This window comes from Heteronotia binoei, chromosome 15, assembly GCF_032191835.1.
Source record: "Heteronotia binoei isolate CCM8104 ecotype False Entrance Well chromosome 15, APGP_CSIRO_Hbin_v1, whole genome shotgun sequence".
NCBI classification, from domain to species: domain Eukaryota; kingdom Metazoa; phylum Chordata; class Lepidosauria; order Squamata; family Gekkonidae; genus Heteronotia; species Heteronotia binoei.
In genome coordinates this window covers 64,868,310-64,884,933 of record NC_083237.1, presented here as the reverse complement: position 1 = coordinate 64,884,933, position 16,624 = coordinate 64,868,310, and the positions used below count along the sequence as shown (strand labels likewise).

Genomic DNA, 16,624 nt, shown 5'->3' with positions numbered 1-16,624 from the left:
GAATTCTGACATAGTATGGTAAGTGCAGACACAAAATGGCTGCTGCAGAAGGTGAAGTCAGCCACAGAATGGCTGCCACAGAATGGCTGCCACAGATTACCTCTTGCACCTTTGTAATGTGGTGGAAGCTGCAGCCAAAGCAAAATTTAAAAAAAATCTGCAGAGCCAATGAAATCTCCAATGGCAGAAGCCCCGTCTGGCCCTGTCCACTTTCTAAGAATACCTGGCAGGTGCCAGGAAAGATATTGGGGCGTGCCACTATGGCACCCACAAGACCACAGTGGGGACCCCTGCTCCAAAATGTCCGCTTCAGTGTCATCATCACTCCTTTTGCTTGATGGGTTTATCTGGTGGAGTTCTCTAGTCCTTCGCAGTAGAAGGAATAGGGGCAGAGCAAGGGTTAAGAAGTAAACATGAGCAGACTGAGCTGCCAGCCATCTTTTTGTTTAAAGATCAAGGCACAGGCCAATGTGCGGACTGTACTGCAACCTCAAAGTGAGAAGATGGGAAACATCCTCCACGGGCCTTGTGAAAACAACCCTGCACAGGAAGACTGCAGGGAGATCTCAGTGGATCAGCTTACGATTTCTGGAAAGAAAAGCTGGGAGCAAAGCAGCAAATTGCCAGAGCAGTGACTGCCGGAGAGAAGGTGAGTTCTGGATCACAAGCCTGGATTAATTTATTATGTGTTTATTATTTATTATCTAAGGGGCTCAGATAGATTAATGGAGGATAAGAGAGAGATAGATTAATGGAGGATAAGAGCCAGTTTGGTGTAGTGGTTAAATGTGCGGACTCTTATCTGGCAGAACTGGGTTCGATTCCCCACTCCTCCACTTGCACCTGCTGGAATGGCCTTGGGTCAGCCAGAGCTCTGGCAGAGTTGTCCTTGAAAGGGCAGCTGCTGGGAGAGCCCTCTCCAGCCCCACCCACCTCACAGGGTGTCTGTTGTGGGGAGGAAGGGAAAGGAGATTGTGAGCCGCTCTGAGACTCTTCTTAGTGCAGGGTGGGATATAAATCCAATATCTTCATCTACCTCACAGGGTGTCTGTTGTGGGGGGGGGGAAGGGAAAGGAGATTGTGAGCCGCTCTGAGACTCTTCGGAGTGGAGGGCGGATATAAATACAATATCTTCATCTACCTCACAGGGTGTCTGTTGTGGGGGAGGAAGGGAAAGGAGATTGTGAGCCGCTCTGAGACTCTTCGAGTGGAGGGCGGGATATAAATCCAGTATCTTCATCTACCTCACAGGGTGTCTGTTGTGGGGGAGGAAGGGAAAGGAGATTGTGAGCCGCTCTGAGACTCTTCGGAGTGGAGGGCGGGATATAAATCCAATATCTTCATCTACCTCACAGGGTGTCTGTTGTGGGGGAGGAAGGTAAAGGAGATTGTGAGCCGCTCTGAGACTCTTCGGAGTGGAGGGCGGGATATAAATCCAATATCTTCATCTACCTCACAGGGTGTCTGTTGTGGGGGAGGAAGGTAAAGGAGATTGTGAGCCGCTCTGAGACTCTTTGGAGTGGAGGGCGGGATATAAATCCAATATCTTCTTCTTCTGTATTGATAGCAATCAGTCACGGCGGCTGAGGGGAACTTCCAAATTCAGAGGCACTAATTGGCAACATTAAGGAAAGGCCTCCATGCCCTGTTGTTAGCCATCCAGTGGAACTGGTTGGCCACTGTGTGAGACAGGAGGCTGGACTAGATGAACTGCTGCTCTGATCCAACAGGGCTGTCCAGAGGAACCACTGTGTGAAGCAGGATGTTGGATGAGATGGACCACAGGTCTGATCCAGTAGGGCTCTTCTGATGTTCTTACGATGAATCATGTTGTGTGCTTATTGGAGTTTCTTCCTTATGTATCCCTGGGGTAATCCAGCTCACATTACTGAAGCACAGATGCATTGCTGGCGGCCAGTGGATGCACCTCGGCTGCCTCAGACCGTTTCAAGGGCACAATTTCAGCACTCCGACCCATCTACGCTCAGGCTCACTTAAACAGCAACAGAGTCCCAAGAGACAGATTTCCCAGGCCCAAGTTTTAAGAATCTAGTTCTTCAGTCATTTGTCTCTGCATTACATGTTGTCAAGTCACTTCTGACTTATAGTGACCCTCTGAACTGATGTCCTCCAAAACGTCCTCTCATGGACAGCCTGGCTGAGACCTTGCAAACGGAGAGCCCTCAGGGCTTCCTTGACTGAATCAGACTACCTCATGTCAGGTCCTTCTCTTTGCCTCCTGCCTTCAACTTTTCCTAGCAAGAACAATCATATAAGGGTATTGCATGGATCACATTTTGGCAAAAGTGCCTTCTTGAACTTGCTATGCTTGCCAGTGAGATCCAAACATCTTTATTTAAGGTTCTGTAGCAGGGACTTCCTACTACATCATTGAGGTAGGTTTGCCAGGTCGAACTCAGGAAATATCTGGGGACTTTGGGGGTGGAGCCAGGAGCAAGGGTGTGACAAGCACAATTGAACTCCAAAAGGAGTTCTGGCCATCCCATTTAAAAGGACCACGCTTCTTTTAAATGCCTTCCTCCCACTGGAGATAATAGAGGATAGGGGCACCTTCTTTTAGGGCTCATAGAATCGGATCCCCTGGTCCAATCTTTTTGAAACTTGGGGGCAGGGTTTGATGCTATGCTGAAAATTTGGTGCCTCTGCCTCAAAAAACAGCCCCCCCCCCAAGCCCCAGATACTCACAGATCAATTCTCCATTATACGCTATGGAGATCGGTCTCCATAGGGAATAATGGAGTGCCCTTCGGACATCCCACCCTGGCTTTCTGATAACCCTGAAGTGGGGGGGGGGGGTGGATGGGGGTGGGGGTGGGGGGAAAGCTGGCACAGGCACTTTCTGTGGCGCTCCAAGGCTGTAAAGTTTTCCTTATCTATTAGATTTGCTTTGCAAGACCACGTTGCGGGTTTCCCCTTTGGCCTGTAATGTGGAAATCCATTTCTGCAGCTTCCAAATGTCAACGGACAATGGCGGTTGGGCTCCAGAGCTTGAAAGCACAGTCGGTACCAAACTTCTACAAAAGGCCCAGAAGAGTCCTTGGGTGCCAGTCGGTGAGTTGGGCAGGGGGGTGACTGGGATGCTCCCCTTCTCTGAAATCCTATTTGCCCATTTCCTGCACAAAGGGGTAGAGCCCTACTGGAAGTCCAAGAGAAGCACAGATTTGGACCGATTTCCCCCTTGCCTTACACCGCCCTCACGTTTCTCTTCTCAGCAGGAATTCCTTCCGATTTCACACTATCTGCCCTGAGGTTGCAACCGGTGTCAGCTTTTCCGCGCAGCAAACTGAAACCTTTAAAAACCAGTTTCTGTTTGCCGGGTAAAACAGCCGATGCTGGAAGAAAACTGGCCTGGAAGAAAACTGAATTTTTAATCCCTTATTTCACCTCAGCATTTATTGAGTCTTGATGTCTTCTCGGTTAAGCAAAGGGCGGGCCAACCGAGGGGCACTGGGAGTTGGGCGGGGCACTGGGCATCAGTGGGTCTGAATCTGGCCCTGGCAGACTCAGAAATCTGGACTTGCAAACTGATGCAGTTAAATCTTAGTCCATGAGACCCCGTCCTGGCATTTCTTCAAGAGAGACATTTCTTCAGAGAGGTCCTTCTGAGATCCTGCACTTAGTTGAAGCTGCTGGAGGCTGAACCCAATAAAGTATCTTTTCTACTCCAGAGTTAAAGGCTTTCTCCATTATGCTGCTTTTTAAAGCATCCTTGCTGTTTGTTGCTTCTAGATTTTTTCCTGAAAACAGGGATGCCAGTAATTCCAGGGGATCTCCAGGTCCCACGTGGAGATCCCCTGGAATTACAGTTAATCTCCAGACTGCAGAAATCAGTTCCTCTGGAGAAAATGGATGCCTTGGAGATGGGACTTTATGGCATTGTACCTCAAAATCAGGAAAAAGGCAATCCATTTTATGTGGAGGAATTAGGATCTGACTTGTTTATCAGCCAGTTTTAGTGGAAGGGTCATAGAGAATGTTTGAGAATATATTTATACGCTAACAAATAGAAGACTCACCTAAGGGTAAACGCAGCTCAGCTTCCTAGGGTGCTTATGACGGGAGGAGAGAGTGGACAAGGGTCAGTCAGTTTTGCGGCAGGTTGAAGATGCCCTGCTCGGAATGGGGCGAGCGCACTGAGCCCCCTTTCAGAACTGGATGCCTCTTTGGCTTCTCTTCCCCTATAGGCATGGTGGGGTTTGCGGTGGTGGCAGCCTACGGCCTTTACCGAATGAGGGAAAGAGGAAACATGAAGATTTCCGTCCACTTGATTCACACTCGGGTCGCTGCCCAGGCTTGTCTGGTTGGAGCCGTAACCCTTGGTAAGGTGGAAAGCAGAAAGACACGGCTGTCTGTGGAGCACCTGAACTGGCAGTGTTACGCGGTGGTTGGAGAGTCAGAGTAGACCTTGAGTTCAAATCCCCATACTGCCAGGAAGCTTATTGGATGATTTTCTGTCACTCTAGCAGCCCTGGAGAAAAGGGGAAATGCTGCTCTGGAACATTACAAAGGAAGGGACGGGATTTAAAAAATGTGACAGAAAAAGAGATCTACATCTGCTTCACAATACTGGGTCCGCCCAAGTCCTCCTCTCCCCCTGGGAGTCTTTATTAAAAGATCACCAAGACTTAGTGCCACTTTATACCACCTTGTGTCAACTGATAACTTGTGTGTGGTACCCAGAGCCAGCATCCAAGGCACAACTTCAACTTTACTGAGCTCACCTCAAACACACACTCTTCACCACTAAGAGAGTTTACACTCAGCTGAGGGGCACCCAGTAGGGTTGCCAAGTCCAATTCAAGAAATATCTGGAGACTTTGGGGATGGAGCCAGGAGCAAGGGTGTGACCAGCATAATTGAACTCCAAAAGGAGTTCTGGCCATCACATTTAAAGAGACCACACACCTTTTAAATGCCTTCCTTTTATTAAAATAATGGATACGGGCACCTATGTTTGGGGCTCATAGAATTGGGGCCCCAGTCCAATCTTTTTGAAACTTGGGGGTTATTTTGTGGAGAGGCACTGCATGCTATACTAAAAATTTGGTGCCTCTAACTAAAAAAACAGAACCCCCCCCCCATCCCCACGGATCAATTCTCCATGATTTCCTATGGGAATCAGTCTCCATAGGGAATAATAGAGTTCCCAGCAGACATTTCCCTCTCCTCACCCCACAATCTGATGACCATGAAGTGGGAGGAGGGCCTCCAAACCGGGGGCTCCCCTGCCCCCACCTGGGGATTGGCAACCCTAGCACCCAGTGGGCTGGTGACAGAGGACAGAGAGAAAGCAGAAAGGTGGAATGCCTATTTTGCCTCAGGTTTTTTCCCCCTCTGAAGAAGAGAATAGGCTCATCCAGAGATGGCAGTAGGCAAGGCATAGTGTCTCGCTGCTGGTAGGGTGGTGACAACCACTTAGTATGGTTCTGACCCAGCTGGACTTTGCTGAGGCCTTGGCAGTGGTCCCTCACTAGCACCAGGCTTTACATATCTCAATTTGGGAACTGGAATGCCCGAAATGTGGGAGTCTCCAAGAATGAGTGGGGGGCCGAGCCCTCAGAGGGACACACTCTCTCTCCAGTGCGGTATCACAGAGCAGATCTGGGAAACCCGAGAGAGAGGATGTAGTTTCTTTTTTGGCTACAGGACAGAAGAATGGTTTTCCTCAGAAGCTCAAGAAGGCTGGAGGTGGAGGGCAAAGAGTCAAGCTTAGTTTTTGGTTAACAGATAGTTCTGCCAATTGGTATGTTATAACATTATTTATAACATCATTTGCAGGCCATATATAATTATCAACTTAAAAAACAGTGCTCCACCGAGGGAAAACGAGTCAGGCTGGCAAAATTAATGCAAATCATTGTTTTTCTATTTCCTAATTTGGCACACACACACACGGCCCTAGGCAAATGCCTAGTTCCAGGGCTTTTTTGTAGAAAAACTGCAGCAGGAACTCATTAGCATATTAGACCACATCCCCTAATATTAGCATATTAGGCCACACCATCTGGGATAATCAAGTGGTAGCTGGCTCGCACCCCCCACCCCTCCCTCCCTTCATGCAGAAACTGCATCTGCTCCCAGCAGACGTTTAAAGGCACACGCACACTCCAGCAACAGTCCTTCACAATGCCCAGCAGAGAGAGAGGGAGGAAGGAAAAGAAAGGGAAATGAAATGGGTGGAAGAAAGGGAAATAAACAGAAATAAAGAAATGGGAAGAAAGGGAAACAAAGAAAGGGGAGGAAGAAAGAGGAATAAAGAAATGGGGGGAAAAATAGAAAGGGAAATAAATTAAGGGGAAACTTACATAAACGGTGACAGTGACTTTTCCAGGCCCCAAAGCTATCCTGGCCAGCCAGCTAGGCCCCAGGGAGGCCACCGCACAGTGTGGCTGCGCCCCACGATCCATACTGGCCAGCCAGGCTCCAGGGAGGCTGCCACGTGGTCCGGCTTGGCCCAGCACTCTGAGGGCCAGACCAAGTGATCTCAAGGGCTATAAAAGGTCCTCGGGATGGACGTTTCCCATCCCTGCTCTAGGATTTCCAAGGGGAACGCTGGGCTCTTTCAGTGTTATGTATAGTCCAGTATCCCTCCTGCCAGAAGAAACAGGCTTAAATAAAGGCAATTGCTGGGATGAAAGGGTGTTGCATTTTGGACTCCCCCCTCCCTGCTTGTTTTGCACGAACTCTGGTTTCTCTCCCCTCTAGGTGCTGTCTACAGCATGTACAAGGACCACTTCATGAAACAGTCTCCAGTTGGACCAGAGAAATAGGCAGGCCGCAGCTGGCCCTGGGTTCTCCCTTTTTCTTCAGCAATTGTGAAGGCCCTTGTGGTAATCCCAACATGGCTGGGAAATTGAGTTTGCTCCTGCAAAAGAAGCAACATCCCCCCCCCCCCCCGTTCCTTCCTTTAACACAGCTCCAGCATTTTTGGAAACAACACTCTTCTGATATATATGACTTTGCAAAGTTGCACTGAGCAGTACAGGGACACTCAAGGAGTAGAAAAAAGCAAGAGTCCAGCAACACTTTAAAGACTTAACACCAATTTCCCTCCTCAGCGGGCCTTCCATCGGATTTCACACTATCTGCCCTGGGGATGCAACTCACTCCGCCTTTTTCACGCGGCAAACAAGATCCTCTAAAAAAGTTTCTGTTTGCCACATGAAAAAGACAAAGCTAGTTGCAGCCCCGGGGCAGATAGCGTGAAATCCAATGGAAGCCCCGCTGAGAGTGAGAGAAGCATAAGGCTAGTAGGGAATCAACCTAACAAAATTTGTGGCAAGGTGTGAGTCACTGCTTACTTCCTCAGATAGGCAGCACGGACTCACAAGAGCTCGTCCCCTGCTACAAATTTGTTAGCTTTTCAGGGGTTCCTGGACTCTGGCTCTTTTCTTCTGCTACAGACTGATTAATGCAGCTACCCATCTGGTACCCATCTCTAGGGGAGACTTTAGGGCTGTTAGCAGCAGTCCCCAACTTTTTTGGCAGTCCCCAACTTTTTTGGCACCAGGGACTGGTTTTATGGAAGACATTTTTCCATGGACCGGGAATGGGGCGATGGTTTTGGGATGATACAACTGTGCACTTTATTTCTAAAGTGTTTGGTGTAGAGGTTAAGTGTGCGGACTCTTATCTGGGAGAACTGGGGTTGATTCCCCATTCCTTCACTTGCAGCTGCTGGAATGGCCTTGGGTCAGCCATCGCTCTCTTATCTGGGAGAACCAGGTTTGATTCCCCACTCCTCCACTTGCAGCTGCTGGAATGGCCTTGGGTCAGCCATCGCTCTCTTATCTGGGAGAACTGGGGTTGAGTCCCCATTCCTTCACTTGCAGCTGTTGGAATGGCCTTGGGTCAGCCAGAGCTCTCTTATCTGGAAGAACCGGGTTTGATTCCCCACTCCTCCACTTGCAGCTGCTGGAATGGCGTTGGGTCAGCCAGAGCTCTCTGATCTGGAAGAACCGGGTTTGATTCCCCACTCCTCCACTTGCAGCTGCTGGAATGGCGTTGGGTCAGCCATAGCTCTTATCTGGGAGAACCGGGTTTGATTCCCCACTCCTCCACTTGCAGCTGCTGGAATGGCCTTGGGTCAGCCATCGCTCTCTTATCTGGGAGAACTGGGGTTGATTCCCCATTCCTTCACTTGCAGCTGCTGGAATGGCCTTGGGTCAGCCAGAGCTTTAGCAGAGCTGTCCTTGAAAAGGGCAGCTTCTGGGAGAGCTCTCTCAGCCCCACCCACCTCACAAGATGTCTTTTGTGGGGGAGGAAGGTAAAGGAGATTGTGAGCTGCTCTGAGACTCTGAAATTCGGAGTGGAGGGCAGGATATAAATCCAATGTCTTACTGTTACTACTACACTGTATATACAATGAAATAATTATACAAGTCACAGCCCGGTTGCTAACAGGCCACGGACCGGTACTGGACCGTGGACCGGGGCCCCGTGGGTTAAGGGATGCTCTCTCCTCAGTGACAGAGTCCTGCTCACTCACACTCTGCTTCCCAGCCAGCCTTCTGTGGAGCAGCTATTTCCTGCGACTCAGTGAATCAACTTTTCTCGGGTGGGGAAAGCAGGGAAATTCCACATCCACTGGCCGACTGCAGGGTCCCACCCTATTGTTCTCTGCTTCAGGATAAAAAAAAGTTAACCCTCTCTCTGCCAGCACTTGTGAAAAGGCAGAGGTCTGCAAGACCCATTAGAATTTGCCTGTGTAGACAAGAACTTTTTCTACCATTTAAGGAAAACATTAAGGTGTAAGTCCCACTGTTTTAAATGTGATCTAATAAAGCTTGTAACTGATAAAATGGCTTTCGTGGGTATTATTTATTTGCATAACCTGAGGAAGATGGGAACTAAATTTTTATTTAAGCATGCAAACTTCTGGGGCTGTTATTCAGAGATAAAGATTTCAGGGGCAGAGTACAGGGAGGGGCAGGCCCGGCAGTCTCAGCTGGCCGGCAGTAAGAGACACCTGTGTGTGTGTGTCTCTGTGTGTATTAAAGTGCCATCAAATTGCTTCCAACTTGTGACGATCCTATGAATTCATGTCCTTCAAAATATCCTGATGTTAACAGCTTTGCTTCAGGTCTTGCAAATGGAGGGCCACTGTGGCTTCCTTTAAGCCACAGGGTTCCTACCTGAGGGACCGTCTCTCCCCGTATGAGCCCCAGAGAGCACTGAGGTCAGTAGGTAAAAACAGATTGACCACCCCTGGGCCAAAAGAAGTTAAACTTCGGACTACCTATGCACGGGCCTTCTCTACCGCGGCCCCATGTTTGTGGAATCAACTCCCAGAGGAGGTGCGGGCCCTGCGGAACCTTGATCAGTTCCACAGGGCCTGCAAGACCACCCTTTTCAAACAGGCATTCATGAACGGCTGACCAAGTCCACAAAGAAACATCAAAATGGTCCAGTCTGGAGATCTGCCATCATTACACAAACTGACAGGCATAGCGTCGATTAATAATGGTACTGTCAGATCTAACTTAATGTTTTTAGACTTAGTAACTGTTTTAACTAATGTATTAATCGGTTTGGGGTTAATTTAATGGTTTGTTAAATGTATTGTTATTTTGCTGTTGTTAGCCGCCCTGAGCCTGCTTGGCGGGGGAGGGCGGGATACAAATAAAATTTTACTTACTTACTTACTAAACAGTCAGTCCATGGAGAGCCAGTTTGGTGCAGTGGTGAAGTGCGCAGACTCTTATCTAGGAGAACCATGTCTGATTCCCCACTCCTCCACTTGCACCTGCTGGAATGGCCTTGGGTCAGCCAGAGCTCTCTTATCTGGGAGAACCGGGTTTGATTCCCCACTCCTCCACTTGCAACTGCTGGAATGGCCTTGGGTCAGCCAGAGCTCTCTTATCTGAGAGAACCCGGCTTGATTCCCCACTCCTCCACTTGCAGCTGCTGGAATGGCCTTGGGTCAGCCAGAGCTCTCTTATCTGGGAGAACCGTGTTTGATTCCCCCCTCTTCCACAGGGTGCCTGTTGTGGGGAAGGAAGATAAAGGAGATTGTAAGCTGCTCTGAGTCTCTGATTCAGGGAGAAGGTGGGATGTAAATCTGCAGTCTTCTTCTTCTTCCATCTCCTGTTGGGTCTCCCTTTTTTCTTGCTGCCTTCCACTTCTCCTAGCACTATCCCATTTCTCGTTTTACGATTTCAAGCTCGCCTCGATTCATACTTCTTGCATTCCACATTCCTATTACACAGCTCTGGCCTTTCCTTTTGCATCCGTCCACATCAACAACGGAAGGTCCTTCTGGCTTCAGTCCAGCTGTGTCATTAAGAATGGCGCCACTTGTTGTTGTCCTCAGCTCTTCCTTAGTGGCCTCCGTGTGCCCCCACGAACCAAGAGCAAGAGCAGACTCACGCAGAGAATTTTAGAAATGAAAAGAGCGGCTGAGGCAGAGTGCTTGCTCTCATGGCCGAAGGGCCCCAGGTCAGGGCAAAGCCTGTTTGCCTTGGACTCAAGGTGTTCCAAAGGCCTCCGTTCAGTAGAAGGCAGCTCCATAGTGTCAGCTGTGGCCTCTGTCAAAGGCTTTTCCTGTGCAATGAGACTCATATTGTGCAAACAGTTTTACAGACCTACTGACTCACGCTCACTCATCGCGAGCAAAAAGAGTGAGACGACAGAACGGTAGATAAGAACGGTTTTATTACAAATCGGGGAAAAAAAAGTTTATGAACTCTACGACACTGCCCCCAGCTCCATTTGGAGCCCCACTCAGCTTCAGGACTCTGACAGCGACAAGCCCTCAGCATATGAAGCCAGCTCACTCCTGCAGTGGATGCCACTTCTCCTGCCTGCTAATCTCAATGAGAACTGCTGGGACTGGGTGGCAAGGAAGTGCCTCCCAGTTCCCTTTTGGGCAAGGTCTCCCTGGCTGCTGGCAAAGCCACAATTCGGTCAGAACGGGACAGATTCAAACACTAAATCCTCATACCTGAGGCTGGGCAAACAAGTACAGTTTGAGGTGATTTATTTTAACACACACACACGCACAGAGCTGCTTTCTCTTGAGGACACAAACATGCTCTCTTGCAGACACAAGCACACGGTCACACTTGTCCAATGGGAGCCCGACCAGGAGGAGAGGGGAGGATTACTCTGGAGGTGGCTCATCGCAGAAGCAGCACCTGCTCCGACGACCCATCAGCCCCCTGCAAAAAGTTGCCACGTCTCATGGGAAGCGGGTCGATCAATAGGAGAAAGGCCGAGTCCTTCCTGGAGACGGCTGCTGTCTGGGGAAACAGGAACCTGCCAGATCACATGGGGTAGTTCAGAACCACGTCCTGCTTGGCCAGCTCCAGCAACATGGGGTCGTCGAAGAACTTGCTGATGCTCACGTCTTCGCTCAGGCCCTGAGGGAGAAAGCGGCGGAGGGCAAGCAGTGAACTCGGGCGGGAGGGCAGAGGGGAGGATACGATGGCAGGAAGGGCAGAGGGCAACACGGGCCGACCAGCCTCTCACTTCCTGAGCCTTACCTTCCTGCGCCTGGTCTTGATCATGAACTCTCTGGCTAGGTGAGGGGCAGGCTGAGGTTCCAGAGGCCGGATGACGATGCTCTTGTCCAAAGGGTCGCCCGGAACAATCTGGAATGCAGGAAACACCAGGCAGTGGGTGAAAGGATCCTAATTCTCTTGCGCTCATGCGCCAGGCTGCGCAGACAGGGAATCCATCACTGGTCCCCCCAGGAGAAGAAGAAGATGAAGATGATATTGGATTTATATCCCGCCCTCCACTCCGAAGAGTTTCAGAGCGGCTCACAATCTCCTTTCCCTTCCTCCCCCACAACAGACACCCTGTGAGGTAGATGAAGATATTGGATTTATATCCCGCCCTCCACTCCGAAGAGTCTCAGAGTGACTCACAATCTCCTTTCCCTTCCTCCCCCACAACAGACACCCTGTGAGGTAGATGAAGATATTGGATTTATATCCCGCCCTCCACTCTGAAGAGTCTCAGAGCGGCTCACAAGCTCCTTTCCTTTTCTCCCCCGCAACAGACACCCTGTGAGGTAGATGAAGATATTGGATTTATATCCCGCCCTCCACTCCGAAGAGTCTCAGAGCGGCTCACAAGCTCCTTTCCTTTTCTCCCCCGCAACAGACACCCTGTGAGGTAGATGAAGATATTGGATTTATATCCCGCCCTCCACTCCAAAGAGTCTCAGAGCGGCTCACAATCTCCTTTCTCTTCCTCCCCCACAACAGACACCCTGTGAGGTAGATGAAGATATTGGATTTATATCCCGCCCTCCACTCCGAAGAGTCTCAGAGCGGCTCACAAGCTCCTTTCCTTTTCTCCCCCGCAACAGACACCCTGTGAGGTAGATGAAGATATTGGATTTATATCCCGCCCTCCACTCCGAAGAGTCTCAGAGCGGCTCACAAGCTCCTTTCCTTTTCTCCCCCGCAACAGACACCCTGTGAGGTAGATGAAGATATTGGATTTATATCCCACCCTCCACTCCAAAGAGTCTCAGAGCGGCTCACAATCTCCTTTCTCTTCCTCCCCCACAACAGACACCCTGTGAGGTAGATGAAGATATTGGATTTATATCCCGCCCTCCACTCCGAAGAGTCTCAGAGCGGCTCACAAGCTCCTTTCCTTTTCTCCCCCGCAACAGACACCCTGTGAGGTAGATGAAGATATTGGATTTATATCCCGCCCTCCACTCCAAAGAGTCTCAGAGCGGCTCACAATCTCCTTTCTCTTCCTCCCCCACAACAGACACCCTGTGAGGTGGGTGGGGCTGGAGAGGGCTCTCACAGCAGCTGCCCTTTCAAGGACAACCTCTGCCAGAGCTCTGGCTGACCCAAGGCCATTCCAGCAGGTGCAAGTGGAGGAGTGGGGAATCAAACCCGGTTCTCCCAGATAAGAGTCCGCACACTTAACCACCACACCAAACTGGCTCTCCACTACACCAAACTGGCTCTCCAGTTACAGAGGGTTACTGCCTGTATCGTTATATTCAAATTATATATATATATATCGTCCGTTTCAAATGGTAGTTGTGGAACAGAATATCCCCAGGGTTTTTCCCAGCCAAGATGGACGTCACAGAATTACAGAGCTGGAAGGGAGGATCAAGTCACCAAAAAGCCACTTCTTTTCATCCTGCAAAACTTCCTCCTTCCTCTGCCCATCGTCTCTTCCAGCTGCACCTATGTTAGCAAGCGCAGGTGTGCTCATGTGTACGGGGGGTGGGGGGGGGAGGGAGGCTCTGATGGAATTTAGCTGCCGACGTTTCCCACCTCCTATGCTGAAGGCATCTCACTCGACAGCTGCCGCCGCCAGCACCTACGTGGTCTCCAAAAAGGAGGGGAAGGTGCACCAAGCACGATTTTCAGTAAAAGAATGAAGTGGGTGACCCAAGCCAGTGAGGTGTAGAGGTTAAGAGCAGCAGACGATGATCCGGGAGACCCCGGTTTAAATCCCCACCCTAACGTGGAAGCATGCTGGGAAATCCTGGGCCAGCCACACACACTCAGCCTGATCTACCCCCCGCAGGGCTGTTGTGAGGGGAAAACGGAGGACAGGAGAATGGTGTCAGTTGCTTTGGGTTCCCCTTGAGGCACTCCACTTGTCACTCCTCTCCAAGAGGATGAGGAACCATTCACAAGCACCCTTTGGGTATCATCTGTCAACCAGTTACCGATCCACCTAACAGTAACAGGATCCAAACCACATTTTACCAAGGATAGTATGCGGAACCTTATCAAAAGTCTTACTGTAATCAAGATAAACGATGTCTAAAACATTCCCCCGATCCAGCAAGGTAGTCACTTTCTCAAAAAAAGAGATTAGGTTAGTCTGACATGACTTGTTCTTGAGTCTGCCTATTCCTAATGAAACAATATTAAATCAGAAGAGTTTCTGACTCAACATTAGGAAGAACTTCCTGGCAGTTAGAGCAGTTCCTCAATGGAAAAGGCTTCCTCGATAGGTGGTGGGCTCTCCTTCCTTGGAGGTTTTTAAACAGAGGCTAGATAAGGTTCCTTCCAACTCTATTATTCCATGATTCTATCATGGGTTAGGAGTAGGGATGGGCATGAACTGAAATTCCTCACAAAAACTGCTGCGTCATGGTTCACGAACCAAGGTTTGTGCCCATCCCCAGTTAGGAGTCTGGAATGTTGACGGGCTCCTCCCCTGCTCACCAGAGTTCCTTACCTGCCAGTGGTGGAAGACGGAGAGAGAGAACGCTTGTCCCTGGGTGTGTGTCCTGAGATCTGTCTCAAACCCAAAGGAGTCAATGGCCGGGATGAAGGCTTTGATGGTGTACAAGGGGGAGCCTGGGATTGGGGCATCCTGCGTAACATGCCCTCTGCAAGAGAACAAAGAAGCCGTAAGTTTCCCCCCCCCCAATGCCAACAGTTGCTCCTCCAGTGCCAGCTCAGGAGATCTTCCGTGTTCATCACAGGGCAGTCAAAGAGTGGCTTTGGAGGGATGGTGGCTCAGTGGTAGAGCATCTGCCTGGGAAGCAGAAGGTCCCAGGTTCAATCCCCAGCATCTCCAAAAAAGGGTCCAGGCAAATAGGTGTGAAAAACCTCAGCTTGAGACCCTGGAGAGCCATGAATGGGGCTGTGGCTCAGTGGTGGAGCATCTGCTTGGGAAGCACAAGGTCCCAGGTTCAATCCCTGGCATCTCCAAAAAAGGGTCCAGGCAAAGAGGTGTGAAAAACCTCAGCTTGAGACCCTGGAGAGTTGCTGCCAGTCTGAGAAGACAATACTGACTTTGATGGACCCAGGGTCTGATTCGGTATAAGGCAGCTTCATATGTTCAAATGTCAACTGGGAAGGCACACAGGGCCATCTGTGGCATAAAGTCCAGGGCACAAATGGCTGCCACTTGCGGGGACAGGGAAATGCGAAGCACAGGAACACAGGTCTTGCAAATGGAGGGCCACTGTGGCTTCCTTTAAAGAGTCAGTCCATGGAGAGCCAGTTTGGTGCAGGGGTGAGGTGCACAGGCTCTTATCTGGGAGAACCAGGTTTGATTCCCCTCTCCTCCACTTGCAGCTGCTGGAATGGCCTTGGGTCACCCATAGCTCTCTTATCTGGGAAAACCGGGTTTGATTCCCCACTCCTCCACTTGCAGCTGCTGGAATGGCCTTGGGTTAGCCATAGCTCTCTTAGGAGTTGTCCTTGAAAGGGCAGATTCTGGGAGAGCTCTCTCAGCCCCACCCACCTCACAGGGTGTCTGTTGGGGGGGGGGGAGAAGATATAGGAGATTGTAAGCCGCTCTGAGTCTCTGATTCAGAGAGAAGGGCAGGGTATAAATCTGCCCCCACCTCACAGGGTGTTTCTTGTGGGGGGAGAAGATATAGGGGATTGTAAGCCGCTCTGAGTCTCTGATTCAGGGAGAAGGGCGGGGTATAAATCTGCCCCCACCTCACAGGGTGTCTGTTGTGAGGGGAGAAGATATAGGAGATTGTAAGCCGCTCTGAGTTTCTCATTCAGAGAGAAAGGCAGGGTATAAATCTGCAGTCTTCTTCATCCTCCAGCCAGCAGACATTTCAACCAGGAAAACCTGGAGCTGCTCGGCCACTGCTCACTCCATTACCTCCCCCAGAAAAGGGAGATTAGACACTGGATGCCCCCCCCTTTATTAGGGGCGTACATTTTAACAGCTGAATTTCTATCACGCCTCAACAGGCTTCTGATGAGCCTCCAAAAACATCAGGAATGGGGCACTTCCAGTTTCACATTTCCAGCAGCCTGACTGAGGGGTTACCACTCACCTACGCCGGGCTAGGACAGTATAGACTGCCGACACACAGTCGGCTGGGGCCTGGACCTCCACAAAGTAATAGGGCTCCATCAACCGTGGCGTGGCCTGAGAAAAGCAGAGGCAAGGTCACACTGAGGCAGGCATCCCCTACGTGACTCCTCCGTCCTCCAATCAACCCTCCCCTTCGGCCTCCTTTCTTGCTCCCTCCCCTCCCAAAGAGCACAGTGAAATATCCTGGCCGGGGGTGGGGGGAAAGGGGGTGTCTCTTTTTCATTCGTTCACTGCTGGGAAATCAAGATTTTAACCAGAAGCCAAAACGAGCTAGATATGACGAAACCAAGTTCCCAGAGAATTAGAGCTGGCCTGCAAGTTGCATCCCGGCTTTTCTGTGTTGCTGCAGGCGTTTGTGACGCCCGGAAACAAGTCCCTTCTGCTGGCACATGCATGATGTGACAAAGGACGGCAAAAAGCTACATGTTAGGAGGACAAAGTTTGCTCAAAGAAGTGTTTCCAGATAAGTGTTTTTGGGTGCTTAAAGCACTGGTACAGTTGCCCTCTTTTCACTGACTAGGCCAAACTGTGGCTCGGGAACCACACGTGGCTCTTTCACACATATTTTGTGGCTCTTGAAGCCCCCCTCCCCACCCTGTCGGCCATCTTGGAGAAGACATTTCTCTCTTTAGATCACTTCTCCAAGCCAAGCCAGCTGGCAACTTGAAGAATGCATTTAAAGTTAAAATTGCTTTTTTCCCCACTTCTCCCCCTCCCCGTCTATTTGCTTTTTTCTACCCTCCCTCCCTTCCTTCCTTCCTTCCTTCCTGCACGCCCGGCAGCTCTCAAACACCTGACATTCCTGTCTGGTGGCTCT

At 50.2% G+C, this 16,624-nt stretch overlaps 2 protein-coding genes across 3 annotated transcripts in view; one reads left to right on the top strand and one right to left on the bottom strand.

Moving 5' to 3' along the window:
• The first annotated feature begins 2,972 nt into the window (after positions 1-2,972).
• On the top strand, positions 2,973-6,842 carry HIGD1B (HIG1 hypoxia inducible domain family member 1B). The gene is made up of 3 exons (XM_060256133.1): positions 2,973-3,072; positions 4,206-4,340; positions 6,727-6,842. Exons 1-3 carry the CDS (start codon positions 2,976-2,978, stop codon positions 6,789-6,791), a joined length of 297 nt encoding a protein of 98 aa, XP_060112116.1. The 5' UTR covers positions 2,973-2,975; the 3' UTR covers positions 6,792-6,842.
• A 3,814-nt stretch (positions 6,843-10,656) lies between these two features.
• Positions 10,657-16,624, bottom strand: part of EFTUD2 (elongation factor Tu GTP binding domain containing 2) — a 56,830-nt gene continuing 50,862 nt past the window's right edge. For both annotated transcript variants that reach the window (XM_060256718.1, XM_060256717.1), the window contains 4 exons: positions 15,767-15,861; positions 14,197-14,350; positions 11,505-11,612; positions 10,657-11,381 (listed from right to left, as the gene is read on the bottom strand). In XM_060256718.1, the coding sequence (XP_060112701.1) occupies positions 11,286-11,381; positions 11,505-11,612; positions 14,197-14,350; positions 15,767-15,861 (453 nt within the window). In that variant the 3' untranslated portion in view covers positions 10,657-11,285. The remainder of the gene's footprint in view (positions 11,382-11,504; positions 11,613-14,196; positions 14,351-15,766; positions 15,862-16,624) is intronic.

What these genes read in the sequence shown, in the direction of transcription:
- HIGD1B (XM_060256133.1), top strand. Translation starts at nt 2,976, where the DNA reads ATGTCAACGGACAATGGCGGTTGGGCTCCAGAGCTTGAAAGCACAGTC. An exon ending in GAGTCCTTGGGTGCCAGTCG is followed by an intron (nt 3,073 to 4,205) that starts GTGAGTTGGGCA and finishes CTTCCCCTATAG; the next exon opens with GCATGGTGGGGTTTGCGGTG. An exon ending in GGTTGGAGCCGTAACCCTTG is followed by an intron (nt 4,341 to 6,726) that starts GTAAGGTGGAAA and finishes TCTCCCCTCTAG; the next exon opens with GTGCTGTCTACAGCATGTAC.